Raw genomic sequence first — 23,702 nt, 5'->3', positions numbered from 1 at the left:
TCAGTTTTCTTTCTGCCTCTTTGGCCTTCATTTCAGGGCCCCTTTGCTGTTTCCTCCTCCCCTCCCTTGTTCCTTTTTATTTATTTATTTTTTAAAACAATGCCTCGCTCTGTCACCCAGGCTGGAGTACAGTGGCGCAATCTTGGCTCACTGCAACCTCCGCCTCCCAGGTTCAAGTGATTCTCCTGCCTCAGCCTCCCGAGTAGCTGGGATTACAGGCATGCACCACCACGCCCGGCTAATTTTGTATTGTTAGTAGACACGGGGATTCTCCATGTTGGTCAGGCTGGTCTTGAACTCCTGACCTTAGGTAATCCACCCGCCTCAGCCTTCCAAAGTGCTGGGATTACAAGTGTGAGCCACCACACTTTATTTATTTATTTGAAATGATGCCTCACTCTGTCATCCAGGCTGGAATGCACTGGTGTGATCTTGACACACTCCAATCTCCACCTCCCAGGTTCAAGTGATTCTACTGCCTCAGCCTCCCAAATTGCTGGGATTAGGTACCCACCACAACGCCCAGCTAATTTTTGTATTTTTAGTAGAAATGGTGTTTCACCATGTTGACCAGGCTGGTCTTGAACTCCTCAAGTCATCTGCCCACCTCGGCCTCCCAAAGTGTTGGGAATCCAGGCGTCAGCCAATGTGCCAGGCCCCTCTCTATTTTTTTCTTTTCTTTTCTTTTTTTTTTGAGACAGAGTCTCGGAGTCTCACTTTATTGCCCAGGCTGGAGTGCAGTGGCGCAATATCAGCTCACTGCAACCTCCACCTCTTGATTTCAAGTGATTCTCCTGCCTCAGCCTCCCAAGTAGCTGGGATTGCAGATGTGCACCAACATGCCTGGCTAATTTTTGTATTTTTAGTAGAGCTGGAGTTTCACCATGTTGGCCAGGATGGTCTTGAACTTTTGACCTCTAGTAATCTGCCCATCTTGACCTCCTAAAGTGCTGGGATTACAGGTATGAGCCACTGCACCCGGCCTCTTATTTCTTAATGTCAGGATACTCATTTCTTATTTTTTTGCACTTTCTTAGTGGTCTCATCCAGGCTTTAAACACCACTAGTATTTAAGGTTATAGTTTTAAGGCTACAGTTTGATGTGTTTTAAAAAGTGTATATACCCTTGTAATCATCACTACAGTCAAAACAGAGCATTTCTTCCTCTGCAGAATATTCCCTCATGTCTGTTGGCAGTTCATCTTCACGCTCCTATAACTGCCCAACGTGCAAACAAAATCAGCTCACCGAGACTGAGGCATTGCAGTAAAGAAAGTTTAATTGACACAAGGCTGGCCACACTATGCAGGAGATGGAGTTATTACTCAATCTCCCTGAAAGCTCAGAACCTAGAGATTTTTCAAAGATATTCCAAAGATAGTTTGGTGGGCAGGGAGCTAGAGTAGAGGGCATGCTGATCGGTTGGGTTGGAGATGAAATTACAGGGAATCAAAGCTGTTTTCTTGTGCTGAGTCAGTTCCTGGATAGGGGGCCACAGGACTAGTTGGCATGTCCAGGTGGGGCTATCCAGTTGTCAGAAATGCAAAAACCTGAAATGACGTCTCAAAAGGCCCATCTTAGGTTCTACACTAGTAATAGAGGAAGTTGTAAATCTTATGACCTCTGGAATAATGACTGGTAATTAAGTAGAATTCAGGCCCCTCTCATCCTAATTTGATGTCCTTTCATTAGTTTTATAAGAACAGTTTAGTTTTGGGGAAGGACTATTATTTAAACTATAAACTAAAATTCTCCCAAAGTTAGCTTGGTGTAAGGCCGGTGCCTCCTTGGGAGCTGAATGGACACGCCCTTCTCTCTCTGCGCCTAAAAACTACACCATCATTCTGAGCGCATTGCTCAGCATTTGCCCTCTCCACGCGGACTCCCCCTTGCCCATTTCCGCATTCCAATCTCAGCCCTGCACCCGCCATAAATTTTGAAAAGGCCTGCCAAGAACCTGCCCTATGGTAGCTCCCCCGTACGTCTTCGACCAGCCCCTCGTCCGTGCTCACTCCCTTCATACCCAATGGAAATGCCCCCGCTTTGTTCACCTCGCCCATCCCCAGTCTTTTAATACCCAATAGAACTACTTTGTCTTTGTTTCCCCCAAAGTCAATCAGCCACTTCTACTCCCTATAAAACCCCACGCCCCAAGAAGAGAAGCGCGACTTCTCCGGCCCCTCCTGTCGGACCGTAGAACCTCGCCCAGGAGCTGATTAAATTTCTTTATTCCAATAACTGGCCTCAGTTGCCTCATTTAAATCTCAGTTGCTTCATTCAAACCTTACACTTGGTCCATGCCCAGGAATGAGCAAAGGCCACCAACCTGTGAGGCTAGAAAGATGGTAGAGTCAGCCATGTCAGATTTCTCTCACTGTCATCCTTTTGTGGCCGCAGTTTCAGTCTTAGCTCTGGGCAACCAGCTGTCTGCTGTCTGACACGATGCATTAGAATTGTCTTTTTAAAGAGTTTCATCTACATAGAATCACAGTATTCTATCCATCTGCTGCCTTTTGTATGTGCGTCCTGCCTTCCTTCGCTCCCAAGTATTTTTTCAGTCTCATACACGTTGTAGCAAAGTGTAGCATGTATCGGTGCCTTGCTATTCTTCTTTTACTGAGTGGCATTTCATTATGTGAATGAGCCAATTAGTGATTCTGTTCACCTGTTGGTTGACATTAGCTTGTTTGCAGTTCTTGGCTATTATGAATATGGCTGCTGTGGCTGCTCTGTTACAAGGCTTTTTGTGTATGCCAGTTTTCATTGAGGTTGTGAGATGGGCCCCAGGGAGAAGGGCTTTGCCATTGTAGGCAGACAGTCAAGTAGGGTAGGGATCAGATTGTCAGTCAATTCAGTGAAATAAGTCAGAGAAAGTCAAATTCAGAGAATTGAGCTTGTTGGACAGAGGAGAGAGGGAAGGGAACGAGGGTGGGTCTGAGGTCCCCAGCAGCACAGAACCCATGGGCCATGGAGTAGGGACATCCTGGCCGCCTCTGAAGAAGCTGCTCTGCCTGCCCTGGCACCAGCCCTGCCTTGTGATGTCACAGGGACAAGGCTCCTCTGCAGGGGGATAGGACAGCACAAAGTAGGGAGCACCTGCACTCAAGGCAGGGTCTCTAGGGGTGGCGAGGAGTCTGGAGAGAGATTTGTGCCGTAAGAGGGAGGGTCCTTCTGGAGAACTGGGGACTGAATTGCAAGGAACCTGTTCAGGGTTTTTAGCCAAAAGTCACCAAGCTTGTCCATGCTTCCCAAACTCCTCATCTGAAACATCACCCTGGGGCTTCTTAAAAATCCAGATCCCTGGCCCCAACCCAGTTCCACGGAGCCATAAGTCTATTTCAGCCAGTGCTTTGGAGACTCTTGTCATCATGGGAGCAGACATCTTGTACAGGCTGTGGTTTGACCATCGGTCCTGACAGAGTTACTCTACACAGAGAAGGAAAGCCAGCTAGGCTTGGAGTTATTTTGGGTCCACCTTGGGCAGGGCCCAGGCAAGGCTGCTGGAGACCCAAACCTGGCCTCAAGCTGTGATGACCCCACAGGAGGAGGACGTGTTAGTCCAAGCTGCATGTGGCTGAGAGGAATAGCCCCAGGATCCCTTCACAGGGCTTCAGGACTAAAAGGAGATGTGAGAGAGGAGAGTATTGGACTTTCCCCCTGCTGCTGGAAAACCAACAATTAGGAAGTAACCCAATTTCTATGTTGGAGAATATCTTACTGCAAAGTGCCACCTCCCCGATGACAGGTAAGACTCCTTTTTCTTCCCTAGAATAAGGCCAGACACAGACTCTCCAAATTTCTGGTTGATGTTTCATAAATGACAAATTAGCTAGACTGTGTCCATAGTGATCAGTCAGGACAAGATGCCCATTGACTTTGACTTGACCAGGCTTGTTACATTTCTCCCCCTATCACAGGCCTCTGATCTTTGACTCATCACCTAGGTCACCACCTAGGTCAGACTACAGCAGCCCGCTCTAGAGTCAGCCGACTCAGGTGCCTTCTGCCCCCCAATCCGGCCTTCCTAGTCTTGTTTGCTCCTTTGATACCTTTCTGCCTGACCTTTGAGGTACTTGCAGATCTTATGGTTGGAAAGTTTTTCCTGCTGTAATGGTCTTCCGCCCACTAGGCCTTACCTAAGCTCAGTTTTGTTTTCTGTCTGGCAGAGGTTGGCTCAGAACCCTGGTTCTGGGTCTGGCCAGAATCCATTTCAGGAGACTGACTCCTCGCTGGGTCTGTGGAGCTGCCCCAAACATGCACGGAGGCTAAGCTGGATCGGGACATTCCATGGCCCCAGGAGCCACTGAACAGCGTCAACCAGGAGGGATAGAAAATCCCCTGGCTGCTGGGCGGAAAGGCTGTTGGAAGCAACGGTAGGGGCAGGAAGACCGTGAGGCTGGTGTAGTTGTCCAGGCACATGGTTGCGTCCAGATGGGAGAGGGGCAGAGCTTGAGGAGGGAAGTGATGAAACACTCCAGTCTGTAGATTCAAAAGCTCAGCAGAGGCTGGGCGCAGTGGCTGATGCCTATAATCCCAGCACTTTGGGAGGCCGAGGCAGGCAGATCACTTGAACCCAGGAGTTCAAGACCAGCCTGGCCAACATGGTGAAACCCCATCTCTACTAAAAATACAAAAATTAGCTGAGTGCGGTGGCAGGTGCCTGTAATCTCAGCTACTCAGGAGGCTGAGGCATGAGAATCACTTGAACCCAGGAGGCGGAGGTTTCAGGGAGCCAAGATCGCGCCACTGCACCCCAACCTAGGCAACACAGTGAGACTGTCTCAAAAAAAAAAAAAAAAGCTCAGCAGAACTCACGTAGGATAAACAAAGCAAACCACACCACAACAAAAGAGAAACATAAGCAGCAGAAGTTGGTGATCAAGGTGGAGAAGCTTGTATCTTATATATGCTCTTGTCATAAAAATGAAAAACTCAACTTTAATGAATTATAAATTCATAATTAATTCCAAGGGACTCCTTGTTTTGCCAGAGGTAGAGGCAGTGGAGGCACCATTGCCAAGGTCTCCTGGGCCCTGTGCAAGGTGTTCCCTGAGCTGGGGAAGCCACACCCTCCTGCACCTTGTCAGGATTAACCTGTGCCAGGAGAGGCTGTTTCCATATGAGCAGGGAGGTTCCTTGGCTGAGCTGAGCTGCTACTGGGAGGGATTCTTCACCCAGGACGGGAATCTGGGTGCTGAGGCAGAGCCTCAGTTTTTGTCAAAGGCTAGTAGGCAGCTAATATTGATGGCAGCCTCAGGATCAGAGGCCTTCTGGGTGCCATTCATGGCTGCACTCAGTGCAGAGGGCCTGGGAGGGTATTCAGGGGTGGTCGATGCCTCTGGTCTCAGGTCTATCCCAAGGGCACCAGAGGCCTGGCTCTGTATAGCCCGCTAAGCTCATCCCATGCCTGCTGGTGGAGCCCCAGGGAGAGTCGGGGCTCACAGGTGCCTTGATAGAAGGGCAGCTGGTGGTGTAGCCAGAACATGAAGAGCCTAGCAGGTGTTGAGACCGAAGATGTGTCTGAGGGAGCTGAGCTGTGAAAGCTGATGTTTACATGTGACTAGGACTTAGTGGCCATTAGAAAACCAGACTATAGGCTGGGCACGGTGGCTCATGCCTGGAATCCCAGCATTTTGGGAGCTCAAGGCAGGCAGATCACTTGAGATCAGGAGTTCACTGCTCAACATGGCGAAACCCTGTCTCTACTGAAAATACAAAAATTAGCCGGGTGTGGTGACTTGCACCTGTAGTCCCAGCTACTCGGGAGGCTGAGACAGGAGAAAAGCTTGAACCTGGGAGGCAGAGGTTACAGTGAGCCACCGCACTCCAGCCTGGGCAACAGAGCAAGGCTCTTGTCTCCCAAAAAAAGAAAAAAAGGGTGGTGAGGAGACGGGCCATGTGCTGATTCCACGTGGGTGCCTGTGTCACACAGCGCGGCGCAGTGTGGGGTTGCCATGGCAGAGCTGCAGCAGCTGCAGGTGCAGTTTGCGGTGGACTCCTGGTGAAGAGTGGAGAGAGTGAACATTCAGAAGATGCAGGGTCTTATGCTCTGGTGCAGCGCCAGCTGTTGTGGGACAGCCAGGCCTCCGTGTAGCAGGTGCACCAGTGCATCGAGCGCTGCCATGCACCTCTGGTGCAAGCCCAGGCTTTGGTCACCAGTGAGCTGGAGAAGTTCTAGGACCACCTGGCCAGGTGCACCATGCATTGCAACGACAAAGCCAAAGATTCCCTAGATGCTGGGAGTAAGGAGCTTCAGGTGAAACAGCAGCTGGACGGTTGTGTGACCAAGCGTGTGGTTGACCACATGCACCTCATCCCAAAGATAAAGGAGGCCCTCTTATCCATTGGGAAATACCAGTCCTAGCCAGTGGCCACTGGGGCTGAGGGCAAGGATGTGTTTTTATAAAGAATTGGGAATTTTAGTCTTTAAGCAAAGTTTATGAATGAAGAAATTAAGGATGGCAAAAAAAAAGAAAAGAAAAGAAACAGACTGTGCCCCAAGAATTCCACCAAGGTTTCCTGGCTGTGGATTCTGGAGGCCCATGGCTCAACCCCTGTTCCTGGAGACAGAGTGTATGTATGAGGAGGTCCTCTCTGACTGCCTCCTTCAGGCCCCATACCAGAATACCATAGGTGCAAAGCCCACATCCATAAGCCTTAATGAGAACTGGGCCCAGGTCCTGGTGGCACAAATTATGGGTGAGGACTGGGCCATTTAAAGAACCCATACCAACCAGATAAGTGTACATTGGGTTCCTTCAAAGGTAAAGGCAAACTGAGGCTGTGACTGACTAGCACAGATATTGAATTAAACGTGTTGGCCAGAACCACCACAGAGAAACAGCCACTGGGCACCCTTCAGGTATCTACCATTTGGGTATTAGAGCCTCAGTGGGGTAACCTGAGCACTGAGGTTTTTTTTTTTTTTTAATTAAAAAAAAAACTGAGACATGGTCTCGCTCTGCAGCTGAGCTGGAGTGCAGTGACATTCACTGCAGCGTCAACCTGCTGGGCTCAAGTGATCCTCCCATGCCAGCCTCCCAAAGTGTAGGGATTACAGGCATGAGCCACTGCACCTGACAAGCACCGTTCACAGCTGGGGACCTTTATGACTGGCCACATAGGACTGCAGGAGAAACAGTGGGAACAGTCCCCCTTTGAGTAAATCTTGAGGGTCAGGCTGAGGGCTGCCGTTCCTCGTCCAGGTGACGCTGCGGCACGTTTACAGCACAGCTGAGGCAGCTCCTCACTTACCCACTCTGTGCTCTGGATGGGCGGGACCAGGGCTTGGCTGGTTCCCATGTCGTACCCTGTTCCAAGGTGAGCTGGTCTCTGCGAACCTACCCCCAAAGTCTGAGGAAACCTGACAAATCCAGTTTCTCAGAAAGAAATATTTAGCAGGGACTTATGAACAGAAGCCGCGCCTCGGGTGGTGGTAAGACAAGATGGTGGACCCCAGGACCAGGGCTCCTACATTGTAGGAAGATGTAGGGTCCAGCCTGACAGGGTCCCGTGAGCCCCTCTCTGCTGTGTGGAGACCAGAAACTGTAGAAATAAAAGACACAAGACACCGAGATAGAGAAAAGAGAGTTTGGGCCCAGGGATCCACTGCCGTCCAAAGCGCGGGGTCCAGCAGTGCCCTGAGTGCCAGCACGCCCTGACCTTTACTGAGCACAAAGCTGGGGGCAGGGTAGGTAGAGCGTGGCATTGGTGGTCGGCGACTGGAGGCCGGGTGGATAGGGTGTGGCAGCGATAGGGTCAAGGACATCACGTGTCATACAGGTAGGGGCAAGGGACTTTCTAATAGCCGAGACGAGGTAAGGAGCATGATGCGTCAGCAGTGTTCCATACTCGTTAAGAACAAAGACATTAAGATTTATATTACTTTTACTGATTGTCTCTTCTGAGAAAAAAGGAACCAGGTACAGAAGTAGAACAAGAGAGTGGACACGGAATGTGACAGCTGAAGCACAGCATCACATAGAGACAGTTAAGCCCCTGGGCGTCTGCGGGCCTCCCTGACAGCGTCAGGCCCACCGCAAGAGCTTGGCGGAGCGGAGTTTTCTCCTAACTCCCCCGAGGAAGGAGGCGTCTTGGCCGTTTTGGACGTCTCCTTCACTAGCTGGCTGAACAGCGGGCACTTTCCCAGCACTGGCGCTGCCACACAGCCGAGGCACTCTCCAGTAGCCCTTCAATGGGCGTGACAGAGGGCTTGCCTGAGGGCCATTTTTTATTTTTTATTTTTTTTAAAGACGGGGTTTCACCATGTTGGTCAGGCTGATCTTGAACTCCTGACCTCAAGTGATCTGCCCACCTTGGCCTCCAAAGTGCTTGGATTACAGGCGTGAGCCACCGCGCCTGGCCGAGGGTCATTTCTTTCACAGTGTCACCCCAGGTTCACACTTCCGACCTTAGAGGCATTAGTAGAAGAATTAGGATCACCTATGAATAACTAAGATCACATATGAATAATAACTACTATAGTTATATTTCTAGTTACTTTTTTCTTCATTATTTATATGGAAATAGGCTGAGGCTTCTGGCTCCTGCCAGGGCACTCACGGGATCACCCCCTACAGGAAGAGCGTCCACGTGCTTCAGTGGGAGGCGTAGGGCAAGTGCTTAAGGGCAGGATTTGTGGACAGCAGCTACTCACATGCAAGGAACCATAGATAAGATAGAAATCTTAGCAGCATCCGGGAGCCGGGTTTAATCAGAAGTAAGCATGGTAGGACTAGGCACGATGGCTCACATCTGTAATTCAGCACTTTGGGAGGCCAGACAGGAAGGTCGCTTGAGTCCAGGCGCTTGAGACCAGCCTGAGCAACATAACAAGACACTGTCTCTACAAAAATAATCTTTAGGCCGGGTGTGGTGGATGACGCCTCTAATCCCAGCACTTTGGGAAGCTGAGGCGGGCCCCTCACTTGCGGCCAGGAGTTCAAGACTAGCCTGGCCAACATAGTGAAACCCCATCTCTACTAAAAAAAAATAAAATAAAAAATTGCAAAAAAAGCTTAGCTGGGCATGGTGGTACATGCCTGTAATCCCAGTTACTTGGGAGGCTGAGGCAGGAGAACCGCTTGAACCTTAGGAGGTGGATGTTGCAGTGAGCCAAGATTGTGCCACTGCACTGCAGCCTGGGCAACAGAACAAGACTCTGTCTCAAAAAAAAAAATATTTCTAGATTTTAGTACCCTCTATGTTACATTTTGTGATTATTAGTTATCTTTTCAGACATGTTCTAGATATGCACAAACTGACTGGAGGTACAAAAATGTATTTTTGTAGTGTTTACACGTGTAAACACCATAGAAACTGAATCTGTTAAGATACTACAAACAGTTCTGAGATTAACTCCGAGTTCCACATGCTTAAGGTCTGATGAGGTGTCAAAGAGGAATGGCACCCAGACACTTCTTTGACATGGCAAGGAAGACTTTATTCAAGGCTATAGCAAAAGGGGAGTAGTTGAACTCTGAATGCAGGAGGGATGTCTGGGGGTTTTTCTCCACAGGCAGGGTGAGGGAGAGGACAGGAAACTAGCAAAAGAAATATGGTTATCTACCAAGAATGGGTGACAAGGAACTGAGCTGGATGTTAAGGGTGGAGGGAGGATTCTGCTAAACTGGCGTTAGCTTGCTTCTTGCTAAAAATGAGCTCAGTAGGCCAAGGATAGCAGTAAGGCCCAGTCTAGAAGACAAGTGTGGCTAAAGTTTGGTCATGGAGTCTTTTTTAGAGGAATGCTGAGGTGAATTTAGAAATGGACTCGACGGCCAGGTGCAGCGGCTAACACCTTTGGTCCCAGCACTTTGGGAGGCTGAGATGAAAGGATCACTTAAGTCCAGGAGTTAGAGGCTGCAGTGAACCATATTTGCATCACTACCCCCAGCCTGGATGACAGAATGAGACCCTCCCTCTACAAGAAAATTAAAAAGAGAGAAATGGGCCGGGCGCGGTGGCTCAAGCCTGTAATCCCAGCACTTTGGGAGGCCGAGGCGGGTGGATCACGAGGTCAAGAGATCGAGACCAACCTGGTCAACATGATGAAACCCCGTCTCTACTAAAAATACAAAAATTAGCTGGGCACGGTGGCGCGTGCCTGTAATCCCAGCTACTCAAGAGGCTGAGGCAGGAGAATTGCCTGAACCCAGGAGGCGGAGGTTGCAGTGAGCCTAGATCGCGCCATTGCACTCCAGCCTGGGTAACAAGAGCGAAACTCCGTCTAAAAAAAAAAAAAAAAAAGAGAGAGAAATGGACACAAATCTGGGAAAACTGGTCATTTTCCATATGACCAGTTTGTTTCCATATGTCCACAAGACATTAATGAATGTGTTCCACCAGACACAACTTTGATTTATATGGACAGGCATTATCTACATGACTCTCAAATATCTACAGTTTAACTTTTATCTCCTAGGAGGTGTAAAATTTCTTAGTAAAAGACAAATGAAAGCTGAAATGGTCTGGGTGGAGGAGCCAGTCAGGGCATCTGCTCAATTCTAAAGACTCACTGTCAGGCTTCGTGGCTCCTGCCTGTAATCCCCTCACTTTGGGAGACCGAGGTGGGCAGATCACCTGAGGTCAGGAGTTTGAGACCAGCCTGGCCAATGTGGTGAAACCTGTCTGTACAAAAAAATGCAAAAATTAGCTGGGCTGGTGGCTGGCGACTGTAATCACAGCTACTTGGGAGGCTAAGGCAGGAGAATTGCTTGAACCTGGGAGGCGGAGGTTGCAGTGAGCCAAGATCGGGCCACTGCACTCCAGCCTGGGCGACTGAGCGAGACTCTGTCTCATAAATAAATGAATACTTTCACAATTTTATACCTGCTGTGGCTCCAGAATAGACCTAATTAGAGAAGCCAGTGAACTCATTCCACGTTCAGCCAATTATACCAGCAGCTTAACAGAGCTACTCAGGTATTTATACAATCCTATTTGAACAACAAAATCCTCTGTGTACATCTCTAGTCATACAATAATTGAACGAGGAACAAGCAGTAGTTAGTCTCAGCCAACACCTTGATTTTATTATTTATTTATTTATTTTGAGATGGAATTTTGCTCTTGTTTCCCAGGCTGGAGTGCAATGGTGCTATCTCAGCTCACCACAACCTCCGCCTCCCAAGTTCAAGTGATTCTCCTACCACAGCCTCCTGAGTAGGTGGGATTGGCTAATTTTGTATTTTTAGTAGAGACAAGGTTTCTCCATGTTGGTCAGGCTGGTCTCGGACTCCTGACCTCAGGTAATCGGCCTGCCTCAGCTTCCCAAAGCGCCTGGCAACACCTTGGTTTTCATAGGGAATCAAGGACTGCAGAAAATGTGAACTAATAAGTGGGTGTGGCTTAGACTGCTACGCCTGCGATAATTTGCTAGGCAGAAATAGAAAACCAACACATAGGTGGGTAGAGAAGCCGCTGGACTAGAAGATCCTCAGCATTCTATTTTCTGACATGAGCTGCCTAATATATCCAAAAATTTATATTAATCTATTATGTCAAATTATTTACTTATTTATTTTTTAAGAGACAAGGTCTCACTCTGTCACCCAGGCTGGAGTGCAGTGGTGCAATCACAGCTCACTGCAGCCTCGGACTCCTGGTCTCAAGCAGTCCTCCCACCTGGATCCCAAGGAGCTAGGACTACAGGTACATGCCACTACATCCAGCTAATTTTTGAAAAAAATTTTTTTAGAAGGCCAGGCACAGTGGCTCATGCCTATAATCCTAGCAGGCAGGTGGATCACCTGAGGTCATGACATCTTGACCAGCCCTGGCCAACATGGTGAAACCCCATCTCTGCTAAAAATACAAAAACTAGCCAGGCATGATGGCATGTGCCTGTAATCCAAGCTACCCGGGAGACTGAGGCAGGAGAATCGCTGGAACTCAGGAGGCAGAGGCTGCAGTGAGCCAAGATCATGCCACTGCACTTTAGCCTGGGCGACAGAGGAAGACTGCATCTCAAAATAAACAAATAAATAATAAAATAAAATATTTTTTGTAGAGACAGAGTTTCACCATGTCACTCAGGCTGGTCTCAAACTCCTGGGCTCAAGCATTCCTCCCATCTCGGCCTCCCAAAGCACTGGAATTACAGGCATGAGTGACTATGCCCAGTCGACAGCCTATTTCTTGTTGCCTAGACTGTAGGGTAGTGGCATGATCACGGCTCACTGCAGCCTCGAATTCCTGAGTTCAAGTTGATCCTCCCACCTCAGCCTCCCAACATGCTGAGGTAACAGGCACTGCACCCATCCTGTTGGTGTTTTACAGTCATCCCTCGTATCTGTGGGGGCTGGGTTCCAGGACCTCCCATGGATACCAGAATCCACAGATGCTCAAGTCCCTGATACGTGTTGTATTTGCATATAAATTATGTACATCTTCCATCATACTTTAGACATCTCTGGATTACTTATAATGCCTAATGCAGTGTAAATGCTCTGTAAATAATTGTTATACTGTATTTTGTAGGAAATGTTTAATAACAAGAAAAAATGTACATGATCACAAATGAATTTTTTTTCTGAACATTTTCTTTTTTTTTTTTGAGACAGTGTCTCGGTTTGTCACCCAGGGTAGAGTGCAGTGGTGCGATCTCAGTTCACTGCAACCCCTGCTTCCTGGGTTCAAGCAATTCTTCTGCATCAGCCTCCTGAGTAGCTGGGACCACAGGTGCGTGCCACCACACCTGGCTAATTTTTATATTTTTAGCAGAGACGGGGTTTTACCATGTTGGCCAGGTTGGTCTCGAAATCCTTACCTCAAGTGATTCACACACCTTGGCCTCCCAAAGTGCTGGAATTATAAGTGTGAGCCACTGCACCCGGCCTTTTTTTTTTTTAGACAGATTCTCCCTGTGTCACCCAGGCTGGAGTGCAGTGGTGCGATCTCAGCTCACAGCAACCTCCACCTCTTGGGTTCAAGTGATTCTCATGCCTCAGGCTCCCAAGTAGGTGGAACTACAGGCACGCACCACCATGCCCAGCTAATTTTTGTATTTTTAGTAGAGATAGACTTTTGCTATGTTAGCCAGGGTGGTCTTGAACTCCGGGCCTCAAGTAATCTTCCCACGTTGACCTCCTAAAGTGTTGGGAATACAGGCATGCACCATCGTTCCTGGCCCTTTTGTCTTGACCGTCTTCCAAGTGAAGTTGGTGGAAATCACTGATGGGGAACTATGCATGCAGAGGGCTGACCGTCATTGAGTTCTTTCCGCCTCCTCACTAATCTGCACACTGCAGGCAGGGACCTGGTCTCATCCCTGCCTGTGTCTGCGAGCACTGCCCACTTACACTGAAGTCTCCCCATTGGTCAGCTTGGTTCCGTGAAGGAACTCCATTTCCACAGCAAGGCCTGACCTCACACTGGTGGCTCCAGGTCACTGCGCAAACATTCTGAAGGGAGCAGACCTTCTTGGTTCCTCAGATAAATAGAGGGCAAATGCTGGACTGTGGCTAAGTATTTCCTTCATCCATAGGATAAAATACTGACAGTCTGTGCGTGATGGACAAGGTTCAGAGTGGTTTCCTCTTTTTCTTTTTGTTTTTAATGGAATGCCCACTTCATTTATGCTTGCTGTATGCAGACGGACTCCATCCAGCTGGAAACACAACAGGCTTACCAGGTAGCTTCAACCATTGGTTTTACTTGACTCAGGAGATTTGAAAAGCTGTTTCAGGGGAAATTTAAAAAGGGTAATTACAATTCACCTCAAAAACTTTTCTTTTCAAGGCAATAAACAGTCACAACCACCCAGAAACATCATCAAAGAACCCAAAGTGTTCTTTCGTAAAACCCAGTTATCTGGGATTCAAGAGGCTGCCTCCAGATCGATGAGTGAGTCATTGAATTTCTCATTCAGTGAAGTGAGAATCATAGCCTGGAGTCCTTTTGTCTGCTATGTGAATGTGTACTATGTGCTTGCTGGTAGAAAGATCCATAAAATAGAGTGTAATTAGGTAAACATTTGCTTGGAAATTAGGTCTTACGCTCTTCACACTCTGTTAGGTTGTGCTTTCTCTTTAGGGATTGTCACTTTCTTCCCCTTCATTTCACTTTAATTAGCGCACACAGAACCCTTGATCCCATTGTGATTACATATATGTGTTTGTTTGACTTGAATTGTAATTCGATGGATGTTTTGGTGAATCATAAGATGAAAGCCACTTCCCCGTCAGCTGCCAGCACAGTGGGTGTTGTCATACAGAGTCAGGGACGCAATGTCTCTACAGAGCAGAGAGGAGGGCTCTGACCCAGGATGGGAGGTAAACTTGAGTCAGGGATTGTTGGGAATGAAAACTGTATTTGTTCACATAGGCTGTGGGATCTAACTTCAGTATTTTCTAAAATTAAGAATGCTAGTCTGAGCAACACGGCGAAACCCCATCTCTTCAACAGCACACACAAAAATAGGCGGATATAGTGGCACGTGCCTGTAGTCCCCGCTGCTTGGGAGGCTGAGGCAGAATAGCTTGAACCCGGGAGGCAGAAGTTGCAGTGAGCTGTGATCATGCACTGCACTCCAGCCTGGGTGACAGAGCGAGACTCTCTCAGAGAGAGAGAAAGAAACAAAGAAGCTATTTTTAAAAGCGTTTCTGGTTTTGAATTCTATTCCACTCTGTAAAGACAAATATGTTAACTGAAAGACAGCTAAAATGAAAATTTTTGAGCACTTCTTTTCTTTCCATTTTTAGCAATAATTCAGCATAGACCTGCTCTTGTTAAAGTGATTTTAATTTCGAGTGTAGCCTTCAGCATTGCCCTGACATGTGGGATGGCAGTATCCTGTATGGTATACTAAGTAGCTGCTTAATAACATCGGCTATCCTTAAATAAGACATAACAAGTCAACTGACGATTATTTAGTGTCAAAGGATGATGATGATATTTCTTTTTTTTTTTTTTTTCCCCGAGATGGAGTTTCGCTCTTGTTACCCAGGCTGGAGTGCAATGGCGCGATCTCGGCTCGGCGCGATCTCGGCTCACCGCAACCTCCGCCTCCTGGGTTCAGGCAATTCTCCTGCCTCAGCCTCCCGAGTAGCTGGGATTACAGGCACGCGCCACCATGCCCAGCTAATTTTTTACATTTTTAGTAGAGACGGGTTTTCACCATGTTGACCAGGATGGTCTCGATCTCTTGACCTCGTGATCCACCCGCCTCGGCCTCCCAAAGTGCTGGGATTACAGGCATGAGCCACCGCGCCCGGCGATGATATTTCTTCTAATTGCTAAATTATTATAGTGAATACAAATTTCCAGATTAGTGTTTTTAAAAATGTGGATTGTACTCATGTTGGGTCATGATACACATAAAAAGAAAGAAGGAAAGAAACAGGCCGGGGGCGCGGTGGCTCACGCCTGTAATCTCAGCACTTTGGGAGGCCGAGGTGGGTGGATCACGAGGTCAAGAGATCGAGACCATCCTGGTCAACATGGTGAAACCCTGTCTCTACTAAAAATACAAAAAATTAGCTGGGCATGGTGGCGCGTGCCTATAATCCCAGCTACTCAGGAGGCTGAGGCAGGAGAATTGCGTGAACCCAGGAGGCGGAGATTGCGGTGAGCCGAGATTGCGCCATTGTATTCCAGCCTGGGTAACAAGAGCGAAACTCCGTCTCAAAAAAAAAAAAGGAAAGAAACAGGACAGAATACAATTCAGCAGAAGAGAAAATATCAGAAAACATTATTTAAAATATTAATGTAAAAGGCTGATGTTTAAACTTTTCAAACACACATGTGAGACAGGCACACACACAGAGACACAGAGTTGTGAAATAAAATATATTTCTTACTGTGAGTCATGGTCAAAAATGTTTGAAAGACACAGTTTGAGATGCTGGCATCCTCCCAAAATTCAGTATTTTATTTTATTTTAATTTTTGTATTTTACTAGAGACTGGGTTTTGCCATGTTGCCAGGCTGGTCTTGAGCTCCTGGCCTCAAGTAATCCACCCGCTTTGACCTCCCAAAATGCTGTGATTACGGATGTGAGCCATCATTCCCAGCCCCCCAAACATGGCCTCCCAAAGTGCTGGGATTATGGGTGTAAGCCACCATTCCCCCAGAATTCGGTATTTTAAAATGAACTTGAGGCCAGGTGATGTGGCTCACATCTGTAATCCCAGCACTCTGAGAGACCTGAGGTTAGGAGTTTGAGACCAGCCTGGCCAATGTCGTGAAACCCTGTCTCTACTAAAAATACAAAAAGTAGCTGGTCGTGGTGGCGGGCGCCTGTAATAACAGCTACTCAGGAGGCTGAGATAGGAGAATCGCTTGAACCCGGGAGGTGGAGGTTGCAGTGGGCAGAAATCGCGCCATTGCACTCCAGCCTGGGTGACTAGCAAAAACTCTGTCTCAAATAAATAAAAATAAAATGAACTTGCTACTTTGGCAGGAATCTCAATAGTACACAGCAGAAAAGAGTGATCATACTCCCTTTTACTAGAAATGTGTCAGTGCAGTCGGGGTAGTAGCAGCTTTGGGGGAAGATACATCACCGTCTTTGCAAATAAAGCTTTGGGTCAAACTCTTTCAAGTGATAACAATCATCTTGAAATTCACAGTGGAAAAGGGTGAGACGTACTGTGACCTCATGGTGTTCTGACCAAACCAACAGACTCTGACTCCTGCTTTATGATTCCATGCTAGGATTCCATTCTATCCCACCAGAAACAGCTTGAGAAGTCCATGGTTGCTGGCTTCATTAGAACTGAGTATGAAAACAGGGGACATATTGCCATGTGTGGGATATTTTTTGGGGTAGCTATGTTAAGACCACCTTAGAGTGGGTCACATGAAGGCAAAGTGAGATTAAAGGTAATGGGAAAAGTTTTGGTAATGAGAGCGTAACCTGCGTGCTTGCTTGTGAGTTATCTCCACTACATTGACTTAATTTGTGTACCTGTATAGGCTGGAGGCAGTGGCTCATGCCTGTAATCCCAACACTTTGGGAGGCCAAGGAGGGGGTGGATCCCTTAAGCTCAGGTATTTGAGATCAGCCTGAGCAACATGGTGAAACACTGTCTGTACAAAAAAAATACAAAAATTAGCCGGGTGTGGTGGCATGCACCTGTAGTCCCAGCTACTCAAGAGGCTGAGGTGGGTGGACGGCTTGAGCCCAGGAGGTGGTGGTTGCGGTGATCTGAGCTCGTGCGACTGCGCTCTAGCCTGGGAGACAGAGCAAGACCCTGTCTCAAAAAAAAAAAATTATGTTACTGTAGCTTCTGTATAATTTCATTATTATAGACAAAAATATTAAGTTTTTATAAATATAAAGTTTTCTAAGACAACTCAGTAAAACATATCTCCTGGACACTCAGTTGAGTTGTTGAGCTAGTCACTTCTTTTTTTTTTTTTTTTTGAGACGGAGTTTCGCTCTTGTTACCCAGGCTGGAGTACGATGGCGCGATCTCGGCTCACCGCAACCTCCGCCTCCTGGGTTCAGGCAATTCTCCTGCCTCAGCCTCCCGAGTAGCTGAGATTACAGGCACACGCCACCGTGCCCAGCTAATTTTTTGTATTTTTAGTAGGGACGGGGTTTCACCATGTTGACCAGGATGGTCTCGATCTCTTGACCTCGTGATCCACCCGCCTCGGCCTCCCAAAGTGCTGGGATTACGGGCGTGAGCCACGGCGCCCGGCCCCTAGCTAGTCAGTTCTTACTGTTTTCACACTTGTCTTAGCGCTAAGCTATAGTAAAGCCTGAGGCCAAAACCAAAACAAAAAAAACCCACCTGCTCCGAAGTAAAGTTTTATGTAATTTTTAGTGGTTCATTTTTTCCAGAAGTAGATTTTGAAAGAAACCCCGTCTACTAAAAATGGAAAAAATTAGGCAGGCGTGGTGGTGCGCACCTGTAATCCCAGCTACTTGGGAGCCTGAGGCAGGAGAATTGCTTGCACCTGGGAGGCGGAGGTTGCAGTGAGCCAAGATCATGCCACAGCACTCCAGCCTGGGCAACAAGAGTGAGACTCCATCTCGAAGAAAGAAAGAGAGAGATGATTTGTCTTGATTGTGGATTTTTTGTCAACATCTTAAGTTTTGAACCCAATGCGAGTGCCTTGTTCACTTCTAGTCCTGGCTTTGATCCATGCTTTGGGATGATCAGAGTTACTCCTTACTACAGGAAATGGCCTGACCATATAGACATTTGAGATCTGCCCATGATTAGTCTGGTTTCAAAGTCTTATTTCTACCCCACCCCACAAGCAACTCCTTTCCAGTCAAAATGTAGCATGTTAAGAAATGAATTATTCACCATGAAAACTGTGCTTCTAAATTAATTTATACCATTCTCCAGTCAACTGGCACAGGCTGAGGAAAGACAGCGGCTTGAGTCACTTTATAAGAACATCAGGATACCATTATTAGGAGACGAAGAAGAGGGCTCAGAGAACGAGGATGAGTCTATGCACCTGCTTCCAGAGCATGAAAAGGAGCTGGAGAAGTTCATCCACTCAGGTAGAGTGACCTGTCAGAGCCCCTCACAGGAAAGCCAGGCTGGCCGCGGTGGCTTGGTTTTCAAAGGGAGAGATAAGTGGGAGTTAAGAGAGTTTGAAGTAAAGGAGACAGATATTCACAACCACACTTACCAAAATGAACCTTTCTCATCAAGTCCTACAGATGGGTAAACAGCTGTGGGGCTGCTCACCTCCTGCTGCAGGGCAATTCCATGGATCTAATGGAGTTCAGGAAACAAACTTTTCCTAGCACAAAACATTTCCCTTAAACATAGTCATGACCGTGATGTTGTCCTGCATTCAGAACACAGACAGGCAGATGTTTCACCTGCACCATCTGTCTCCATATGATGTGAAAGTGAGATCCAGACCCACAAAAGAGAGGCCACTACCCCAGGGTAAAAGTTCCCAGCATGCCATGCCCACCACAGACATATTCTGTTGTCCTTGTGAGAAGAGGGTGACATTGCTCATTTAAAACTGATTTTTTTTTCTTTTTTTTTTTTAACCACTGCAGTTAAGACTTTCATACAGAATAAAATAGATTTTTTTTTTAAGACAGAGTCTCGCTCTGTCACCTAGGCTGAAATGCAATGGTGCAATTTTGACTTACCACAACCTCTGCCTCCTGAGTTCAAGCAGTTCTCATGCCTCAGCCTCCCTGGTAGCTGTGATTACAGGTGTGTGCCACCACGTCCAACTAATTATTTATATTTTTAGTAGAGACAGGTTTTTGCCATGTTCGCCAGGCTGGTCTCAAAATCCTGACCTGAGGTGATCTACCTGCCTCAGCCACCCAAAGTGCTGGGATTAGAGGTGTGAGCCACCCACCTCGCCTGGCATTAAAACTGATTTTATAGAAGTTCTTTTTTTTTTTTTTTGAAATGGAGTCTCCCTGTGTTGCCCAGGCTAGAGTGCAGGGGCAAAATCTCAGTTCACTGCAACCTCCACCTCCTGGGTTCAGGTGATTCTCCTGCCTCAGACTCCTGAGAAGCTGGGATGACAGGCACGTGCCATGACGCCCGGCTAATTTTTGTATTTGTAGTAGACATGGGGTTTGACCAGTTAGCTAGGCTGGTCTTGAACACCTGACCTCAACTGATTCACCCGCCTCACCCTCCCAAAGTGTTAGGATTACAGGCGTGAGACACTGCTCCCAGTCTCTTTTTTTTGAGATAGAGTCTTGCTATGTCACCCAGGCTGGAGTGCAGTGGTGTGATCCTGGTTCACTGCAGCCTCAGCTTCCTGGGCTCAGTCAGTCCTCCCACCTCAACCTCCTCAGTTGCTGGGACTACAGGTACACATCACTATGCCCGGCTAATTTTTTTTTTTTTTTTTTTGAGATGGAGTCTCACTTTGTTGCCCAGGCTGGAGTGCAGTGGCGCCATCTCGGTTCCCTGCAACCTCTGCCTCCTGAGTTCAAGCGATTCTCGTGCCTCAGCCCCGCCAAGTAGCTGGGACTACAGGCACGCACCACCACATCTGGCTCAGTTTTGTATTTTTAGTAGAGATGGGGTCTCACCATGTTAGCCAGGCTGGTCTTGAACTCCTGACCTCAAGTGATCCACCTGCCTCAGCCTCCCAAAATGTTGGGATTACAGGTGTGAGCCACTGCACCCAGCTAATTTTTGTATTTTTGCATCCAGCTAATTTTTGTGTTTTTGGTAGAGACAGTTTTCACCATGTTGCCCAGGTTGGTCTTGAACTCCTGACCTCAACTGATCCGCCTGCCTCTGCCTCCCAAAGTGATAGAATTACAGTTTCAAGCCACCGTGTCCAGGTAATTTTTGTATTTTTGGTAGAGACAGTTTTTGCCATTTTGCCCAGGTTGGTCTCAAAATCCTTGGCTCAAGAGATCTTCCCGTCTTGACTTCCCAAAGTGCTGGGATTACAGGTGTCAACCACTGAGCCCTGCCTACAAGTTCTGAGATTCTTGGATAACTGTTTAAAAAAATCTAGAGAGAAACCTATGGAGAGTTCAGTATCTGATTCAGTCCTACTAACCATCCCTCACTTGGACTTTCTCTCTAAAAACTCCAGACATAACACTTTGGGAGGCTGAGGTAAGCGGATCACGAGGTCGGGACTTTAAGACCAGCCTGAACAACATGATAAAACCCCATCTCTACTAAAAATACAAAAAAAAAATTAGCTAGGCATAGTGGCGCTTGCCTATAATCCCAGCTACTCAGGAGGCTTGAGGCAGGAGAATTGCTTGAACCCAGCAGGCAGAGGTTGCAGTCAGCTGAGATTGCACCACTGCACTCCAGCCTGGGTGACTGAGTGAGACTCCGTCTCAAAAAAAAAACAAAAAACAAAAACCCCAAAACTCCAGACATAATCAGACATCTCCAGAAAGAGGCAGAATGGCCAGAGCAGGAGAGATCATTGACGCTTACTGAGGCAGACAGCTTTGTCATAACCTGTAGAAAATATTTTTCCGGGCCAGGCACAGTGGCTCACACCTGTAATCCCAACATTTTGGGAGGCCGAGGCAGTCGGATCGCTTGAGGTCAGGAGTTCAAGACCAACCTGGGATACATGGCAAAAACCATCTCTACCAAAAATACAATAATTAGCTGGGCGCGGTGGCTCACACCTGCAATCCCAACACTTTGGGAGGCTAAGGTGGGTGGATCAGTTGACGTCAGGAGTTCAAGACCAGCCTGGCCAACATGATGAGGCCCCGTCTCTAGTAAAAATACAAAACTGAGCCAGATGTGGTGGTGCATGCCTGTAATCCCAGCTGCTGGGGTAACTGAGGCACAAGAATTGCTTGAACCCAGGAGGCAGAGGTTGCAGGGAACAGAGATGGAGCCACTGCACTCCAGCCTGGGCAACAGAGTGAGACTCTGTGTCAAAAAAAAAAAAGAAAATTGGTTTGGCATAGTGATGTGCACCTGTAGTCCCAGCAACTGAGGAGGTTGAGGTGGGAGGATTGACTGAGCCCAGGAAGTTGAGGCTGCAGTGAACCAAGATCACACCTCTGCACTGCAGCGGATCACAAGGTCAAGAGATTGAGACCATCCTGGCCAACATGGTGAAACCTCTACTAAAAATATAAAAATTAGCCAGGTGTGTGGGCAGACACCTGAAGTCCCAGCTACTCGGGAGGCTGAGGCAGGAGAATCTCTTGAACCCAGAAGGCGGAGGTTACAGTGACAGTGAGCTGAGATCATGCCACTGAACTCCAGCCTGGCAACAGAGCGAGACTCCATCTCAAAAAAAAAAAAAAGGAAAGAAAATATTTTCCCAATGTCTTTTTCCCTCATTGGCTTATAACCTTTCTACATTATCCTTTTACCAGGCATTTATACAACTTGAATACACAATGTGGAAAAATAATTTTTAAATTTAATTTTCACCATCCTCATCAGACAAATAACAATCATTATGAACCCCCTGAAAATTCCACCATTGGTACCTCTATTTTTCCAGGCTTTTCTCTTCATCTCTTTTGTCTCCATTTTTATTCCCCACTTATTACTATCTCAGTAACATTGGTTCTACATTTTAGTTATTAGATCAAAAAGCAGGAAAAATATTAAGAAACTGAGTGAAGAGTGAAACTGAGAAATAGGGAAAAAAACAAAGAATGGGACACATAATGGAAAAGTAGACGACGTGTGAATGCAGACGACAGAGGTGCTAGCTGAGGCAGCGGAGGAAACACTTGGGGTGCTGGGAGACTGAGCACGTGGCATGGCTTGCTCCCTGAGAACCTCGTAGAAGAGGACATCAGCGAAAGAAACACCAGATGTGTATCCCGGAAAATAAAGCCAGATGATATAGCAACTCTTGCTTACTGACTCTCATGGTTCATGAATAATTATAACTTAATTGGGAAACAGAAAAAAATCCAACTTTGTTAAGGATGAAAGAGAAATTGTCAGGATTTTCTTTTCTTGCTCCTGACCAGAAATAATGCACAAGTAATTTTGGGAGGCTATCTTCCAGACCATGACAGGGGTAAGCTTTCATGAAGCACAACTTTCCTGGTGCGATTACCTGTGAGTTCCATAGCTTGTCTACATTGTACACATGAGGAAACTGAGGATGTCGAAATAAATGTGACACCGGATTCAAACACACTGATTGTTAGCCAGGTGTGGTGGCAGGCGCCTGTAATCCCAGTTACTCAGGAGGCTGAGGCAGGAGAATTGCTTGAACCCAGGAGTCGGGAGGTTGCAGTGAGCCGAGATTGTGCCACTGCACTCCCACCTAGTTGACATAGTGAGACCCTGTCAAAGAAAGAAAGAAAGAAAAAGGGGTGGGGGAGGGAAGGAAGAAAGAAAGGGAGGAAGGGAGGGAGGGAAAAAACACATTCAGGCCAGGCACGATGGCTCATGCCAGTAATCCCAACACTTTAGGAGCATGAGACAGATGGATTGCTTGAATCCAGGAGTTCAAGACCAGCATGAACAACATAGTGAGACCCTGTCTCCAGGAAAAAATAAATACACACTCATTGCTGTCAGCTTCCAGCTCTCTTGAGGGAAACAGGCCGATAGGCAAGGAGCTAACAAACACAGCCAGAAGCAGCAAGTGGGCACCAAGGGCTGTGGGAATGCAAAGAGGCCAGATTGAGTGAAATGGTGCAGCTGCTTTGGACAACAATCTGATGGTTCCTCAGAAGGTTAACAGTGTTACTATATGCCCAGTCCTTCCACTCCTAGGTATACATGCAAGAGAATTGAAAGCACATGTGCACACAAAAACCTGCACAGTAATGTTCTTAGCAGCGTTATTTATAAGAGCCAAAAAGTGGGGACAACCCAAATGTCCATTAACCAACAGGTGGATAAAGGAAATGTGGTCTGTTAACCAACAGGCGGATAAAGGAAATGTGGTCTGTTAACCAACAGGCGGATAAAGGAAATGTGGTCTATCTGTACAGTTAAATCTTTTTCAGCAACAAAAAAGAATGGAGTACTTAGGCACGCTACAATATAAACAAACTTGAAAACATTATGCTAGGAGCAAGAAGCCAGACACATATTGTGTGATTCTGTTTTTATAACATGCCCAGAATAGGCAACTGCATAGATGCAGAAAGTAGATTGGTGATTCCAGGAGCTGGGGCAGTTGAGATGGGGAAGACTGCTTGTGGGTATGAGGTTTCTTTATGGGGAATGAAAATGTTAGAGGCTGGGCACAGTGGCTCATGCCTGTAATCTCAGCACTAGGAAGCTGAGGCAGGTGAATTGCTTGAGCTCAGGAGTTTGAGACTGGCCTGGGCA

At 47.3% G+C, this 23,702-nt stretch overlaps 2 protein-coding genes and 1 pseudogene across 2 annotated transcripts in view; all 3 read left to right on the top strand.

Annotated features, from left to right (window-relative positions):
- The window catches only part of ZNF606 (zinc finger protein 606), a 57,660-nt gene that overhangs the window by 30,211 nt on the left and 3,747 nt on the right, over positions 1-23,702 (top strand). The gene's annotated exons all lie outside the window — the stretch shown is intronic.
- On the top strand, positions 298-9,953 carry LOC135270934 (protein FAM136A-like; annotated as a pseudogene).
- Positions 10,060-22,035, top strand: CUNH19orf18 (chromosome unknown C19orf18 homolog). The gene is given in 6 exon segments (XM_021668159.2): positions 10,060-13,630; positions 13,738-13,866; positions 14,676-14,797; positions 17,695-17,699; positions 18,303-18,463; positions 21,980-22,035. Coding segments are annotated over 6 exon segments (594 nt in total). The 5' UTR covers positions 10,060-13,509.

Source organism: Aotus nancymaae, unplaced genomic scaffold, assembly GCF_030222135.1.
Source record: "Aotus nancymaae isolate 86718 unplaced genomic scaffold, 86718_ANA_hifiasm-v0.15.2.pri h1tg000069l, whole genome shotgun sequence".
Classification (NCBI taxonomy): Eukaryota; Metazoa; Chordata; class Mammalia; order Primates; family Aotidae; genus Aotus; species Aotus nancymaae.
The sequence above is the reverse complement of the archived record's forward strand: the minus strand, read 5'-3'. Positions and strand labels throughout refer to the sequence as shown.